Source organism: Humulus lupulus, chromosome 6, assembly GCF_963169125.1.
Source record: "Humulus lupulus chromosome 6, drHumLupu1.1, whole genome shotgun sequence".
Lineage (NCBI taxonomy): Eukaryota > Viridiplantae > Streptophyta > Magnoliopsida > Rosales > Cannabaceae > Humulus > Humulus lupulus.
The window spans coordinates 11857968-11864172 of NC_084798.1; the positions used below are offsets into that span (position 1 = coordinate 11857968).

At 31.5% G+C, this 6205-nt stretch overlaps 1 protein-coding gene across 1 annotated transcript; it reads right to left on the reverse strand.

The window, feature by feature from the left end:
- Nucleotides 1-1123: 1123 nt before the first annotated feature.
- LOC133781672 (uncharacterized) lies at nt 1124-2910 on the reverse strand. The gene is made up of 2 exons (XM_062220731.1): nt 2331-2910; nt 1124-1368 (listed from the first exon to the last, which is right to left on the reverse strand). Exons 1-2 carry the CDS (start codon nt 2838-2840, stop codon nt 1324-1326), a joined length of 555 nt encoding a protein of 184 aa, XP_062076715.1. The 5' UTR covers nt 2841-2910; the 3' UTR covers nt 1124-1323.
- Nucleotides 2911-6205: the final 3295 nt, after the last annotated feature.

The window sequence follows — 6205 nt, forward strand, 5'->3', positions numbered from 1 at the left end:
TTAGACATTTAGTTGAAGTTTCTGTTAAGATTTTCTTTTGATTGATTATTGCAAACGGTTTGGTACGACTATGTTGGTTAATTTTACTCTACGAACGTTATTTTCTTATAATGGACTGTGTCTGATTGACCTATCATTTAATATTTCAATTACCTTTCAAAAAACAATATTTTATAAATAATAATAAGGCTTCTATAAAAAAAAATATATATTTACCTGAGTTATCTACTAATATTTTATATAATATGATATATTTTAAGCACTAAAGTTTTAATTAATTGAATTGACTATATATTAAATTGACAATAGTTTAATTGCAGTTTTCAATAATTGTGGTACTCTATTTTATTTCATATTAACAAAGCAATATATGATTAAATTTTCTATTAAAAAAAGTTAATACCATTTTGAGTTTTGACTACTTCTCTATTATTATTATTGTCCTCACAAACGACATCAAAATCAAAATGATATTATTATAAGTTACCAAAGTCATTGCAAATATGGTGGACTGATCCAATGGGTTTGGAATATTCAGCCGTAACCCTTTTGTTCTATGACTAAACAAAGAACAATTGAGTGAATAAATAAACTTTGATGCTTATATTGAGAGAATATTCATCAACGGTTACACTTGTGTTTCATGCAATAAACTTTGATATAGTAACTCAATGCGTCGAAAGAATTGTTACTTTACTACTATTATGAACCCTTTCAAAATTGCCAATTTTATTTAGGAGTGTTGTTATGAAAACTCTCTTTCTCACTCTTTTACATACAAAAGTGTAAAAGTGAATTTACTAAAGACCAAGAAAGTTGCATATAGATTACGTGGTGAAAATGGCATCGTTGAAGTCATTTTGCATTCTAACCTAATTTTGATAATTTTTTACAAAAATATCATTTGTCTAAAATTTTGACACTATTATCAAGACCAGAGTACAAAATGATTTTTTACCAAAGTACCCTTCTTGCATAGAAGAATACTTTTATCTTTTCATTTGTTTGACATAATGACCAAATCTACTTTTATTTATTTGGCATCATCATGGGTTTTCTTTTATAGCATCTACTAATTACCCTTAATGCTTTACTATCCAACTGATTGAAACTGAAACCCAAGTAACTCTAACATGATTACTTTATACAGTTGACATTTCACTACTAATATAGTAGTAATAACTAACAACAGCTTCTAAAATACAGCTTTCTGTAACATGTATGGAAAATTAAGCATGTTACACAATTACATTTTTTCAGATGAAATATACTTAACCAGGGATTTTTAAAGCCCTTACTTGCACGCACATCGCTTAGCAGCGCCTACTCTGTAATTAGCATCTCGAGCTCTTCCATGGGGGCTGGAAGCTGCAATTCACAATAGTTTACAACACAGAAAACAATATATCAGATAACTACACAAGATCAAATCTCCTAATGAGTGATTTTGTATCGTATTAGCCTATTAGGAAAGCATCAAACAATGCCACTTAGCTTAAGGGAGTGAAAATTTTCAATGTATTTTGATAAGAAATTCTATGTTGATTAAACGGAAACAGCCTTAAGAACATGTTTATGGCATAGACTATAAAATTTGCTTGAGTGGAATACATGAAAAAGGAAATCTTTCAAGGAAACCAACGAAATTCTATCATAATCTGTTTCTAGAGCCATATAGTACGATAACTATGTCATGATAGGTATTTATAATCCAAGGGTAAAATTCATTGCAGTAAATAAGTCTTGATTGAGAGAATTGAGATTGTCATCCACAAATGATAGGAATAAGGAAAGAAGCAAAAGATTCATAGTACTTTCGAGTTTTAATGACACAAACTTGAGCTAAACAGATCGATTCATAAGATCTCTAAGAGTTTAACAAGTCAGTGAGCTGAAGTGCTTGATTATATTATAACATGTCACCCGTCACAAACAAAACAGAATAGTAAAAAAATCAACAGTGTCCCATTTTGTCAACTCTTCCAATCCATTCACCATATCCCACCATAGAATATCCAAATAGAATATAACTAAGTTCCCTTGGACTTTTTCATAATAAAACAATAAAACTCAACAAAAAACTCCGATCAATAAAACTGTCAAAATCAGTTCTTTAAAAACTACTGTAAAATATGAACAGAATAGTTTCCATTTCAAGAATTTGATTGTGAATTTGGTGTTTTTCTTCAAGTGTTCCAGATTCATAACATCTCATAAACCCTTCAACTGTTTGGTTTACCATGATCATCATCAATCAATATATATATATATATATATGTATGCACATATCAAAAATCTCAATATATATACACAAATTTATATAACAATACCTCAAGAAATTGCTTCCAAGAGCGGGGACCACAACCAGAGGCGGCGAAATAGCAAGAACGAACAGTCTTAAACTGATCCAAATCAAGCTTCTTGTTGATGAAGCCAACCTGGAAGTAAATACTATCGGAGGGAGGCAAATCAACCCTGATCTCATCCACACCAAGCCACAAGAAGAATCTTCTGACCTGAATCCCTTCCAGCTCCGTGATCGACCCATAGTTGAGCTTCCCCCTGATGGTTTTGTCGTAATAGACCAAGTAATCGAACTCGATGTAGCATGGGTTCTCCAAAAAGACGACGAATCGACCGTCTTCCGAGAGCGTGTAGCTGATGACCGAGTCGGGTAAGAGCCCACTCGGGAGCCCGAACTCGGGGAGGACGTCGAAGACCGTTGGGGCCTTTGATGGAGGTGAAGCTGTAGAGGTACTAGTGGCAGTGGAGACGACGAAGAAGAAGACTAGTTGGAGGAGAAAGGTCAGAGCTTGGTGGCGTTTTGGGTTGGAAGCCATGGTTTTGGGAGTTTTTAGAGAGAGAAAGCTTGAGGTTTTTGGGAGTGGCAGAAAATGGAGGATTTTGGTCTTAATCGTTAAAGTCTGACAATTTTATATATATGTTGGTTGGAAGATTTTGGACCGTTGGATCAAAATGTTGGGTTGGGGAAGTTTGACCGTTGGATTTTGATTTTGGTGGGTACAATTATTATTTGTATTTTTTTTTATCAAATTTATTATGGGGCATTATTTTATAAATTAATTTTTTTTTAAAAGTAATAGATAATTTTCATTAATAGGATGAATACTTGACCAATATAGCTAATTATTGATCCGTTTACAATGTCCACCATCAAAGAATTATCAACCCCAATAATAAGTAAATACCTGAATAAAATCAAAAAATTATTATCGAAAATAAATCAACGATCCCCCCATCTCATGCTACCCACACATCACGCTGATTAAACACAATACAATAAATTAATAAACGTCTTAACAACATCTTGAGCCAAATCTGAAGAAAATCTATTCAAGAGTTGTCCAGCATAGACACGCCGATTAGATCTACCAAACCAGTGCAACATAATACCTCCAAGCAAGCCACATACCCAATAGAGAGGTCGTGAGACGGTAGGTGCAAAACACCATTATTATGAAAACTAAGCAAACTAAAACATAGGCAACTAAACAAAATAAAACTAAAATATCAAAACACACATAGAAGAAAATCACATCAAAACCAAGCACAACCACACCATCGAGAACCCCTTCTGTTCTAGACACAACCAAACCCCTGAAATCTCTTCTCCTTTGATCCACGAGCCGCCTCCCCCACTATCTCAATGTTAAAGATGTCATTACTCCATTCGACTATAGTGTAAAACTAGAAAATAATGAGGGAATAGCGGTGGCTCAATTGGAGTATGCAAGTGCTAGAGGGAGTCTTATGTACGCCGCTAAGTGTACTAGACATGATATAGCTTTTGCGGTAAGTAAACTTAGGAGGTTTACAAGTAATCCAAGTGTGGATCACTGGTAGGCTATTGGGAGAGTCTTAGGTTATTTTAAGAAAACCAAAAGACTAAGCCTTCACTACTCCAAATTCCCTTCAATCTTAGAAAGGTACACATAATGCAAGTTAGATATTCAATCTAGGGGACAATTTTTCCACCACTATTTGGGTATTTATACATGGTAGGGGAGCAATTTCAATGAGTTTCAAATGCCTAGTACTATGAAATACTCAAAAGCATAACTTTTTAATTATATAAAATTAAGAGTTGAAATGATTTTTTTCTCACATTCCAAAGGTGGCACGAGGCGGAGTAGTTGCAGAAGACAAAAATGTTATAGGTAGGTGATGCATGTCGTTAGCTGTACTAAATATAATTATTAATTTTCTTATTACTTACTAAATTATTAATAAAGCAGTAGTAAAGGTCGATCACACAAGAACTAATATTCAATTTATCATTCAAAATTATAAACAAGAATTAAAAAAAAAGATTTCAAACTTTGAAAATTAAAAATAAGATAAAGCAGTGAACATACCAATTGAAATAACATAAAACAATGAACGAAACAACTGTACTGATAACAATGATTTTAAGAAATAGTTAATAGTCAATTCTCCACCTTCAACAATCATTTAAGATTAACAATGATTACTATTATTCTCTATTCCAAATTAAATTATTAACCCCACAGATAACACATAATCAGTCATTATCGCAAATCTTCAGAATGTACTTTATTAAAGCAAAGCGCTCTTAATAAAATATTTTTACTAAACAATCTAATGAAAAAAATGCCTTAGATTTAATCTAGCAGAATCATTAATTTCTATAGAGATGAATTAATCTAAGCAACAAACTCAACAAGTGTACTATTTATTTAACCTAAGTTATATTCTTCATTGAAATCGAAATTATAGACATCATTACCCTTAAGTACAAGTTATCACAAAACCCTAGAGTTATGAATAATTAGGTGAATAGAAACCCATGATAGTAGACGAAAGCAAATTCTTAATCATGAGAGGATACCTAGAATTACAAAGTTGTTATCCTAAAAACAAATGTTACAAGTCTCTCACAAGTCACAAAGAATTGAAGAAGAAAAAAAAAGTATTATCCAAAAATGTGTTGCCTTAAAAATTACTTTATTACAATACTTTTATTATTTTACTGTAAATTTTGCTCTATTTACTTTTTTTTTTTTCAAATGAATTAAATATATATATGAGAATTCTCTTATAGAGTATTCACTTTAAGCCATACCGGTGAGACTCTTAGTGTTCTCGACCCGTGATCAGTTTTCAGCGCAATTTGTTTTTATGACCGTGTATATTATAGCTATTTAGAGCATCCTGCAAATTTTCAGAAAATTCCGAACAGTTTACAATACCGAAAACTAAGTTCAAACATGTTGTTGTACGCGTGACTAATTTTTTTTATGTGCGTGGAAATCAATATGTTTGAACCTAGTTTTCGGTACTGTAAACTATTTGAAATTTTCTGAAAATTTGCAAGATACTTTAAATAGCTACAATATACACAGTCATAAAAAAAATCGCGACGAAAAATATTTACGGATTGAGAAACACTGAGAACCCCCACCAACAGGGCTTAAGCTTCTATAAAAAAAAATTGTCCTATTTGTATTTAGTTCTATTCTACACATCTACTTTATTTTTGTAAAAAAATTATACAATTTTCATTTAATTATATATTAATATTATGAACATATATGTGGTGACTGAAATTAATTCTGTATTTTTATATTTATTTTAGTTTTCAATATGGGCAATTATGTTTTTTGTGAGATATGAAATTTTGTCTTTGTTTTTTCAAAGGATTATGTTTATCTGTTTCTTGATAAAGACTTTGTCTTTTGTTGAAACTTCGACGAATATGCTTTTTATATTTTATTCCTCTCATTGTTTATAAGAAAAAGATATATGTTTTGAAGGGTCAAATAAGTGGTTGGAATTTAACAGTAAGAATTAATGAAGAAAAGATAGAAAGAAAGATCAGGGTAGGTGACTAGATAGCTAGGTGAGTTTCTTATCACTTATTGATTGTATTTTTTAATTTTATATATTCATTTCCAATTCGTGTGTTTTATCTTTTGCACAAATTGGTAAGTAAGAAATAGAGTTGTCTTTTAATTGGGGTAAGACTAACGATAGTTCTTACTTAGGTGACCCATCCTATAGTATATTTGTAAAGGGAAATTTCACTTTTTATCTCTAATAATACCTAATATTACCAAAAAATCCCAACATTAATAATATTTTCAAATTAATGCTAAGCTTTTCCCTCCTACCGAAAATACCCTTCCCATTCAATCTCAGCCTTCTCTCTCTAAGTCTCGGTTTC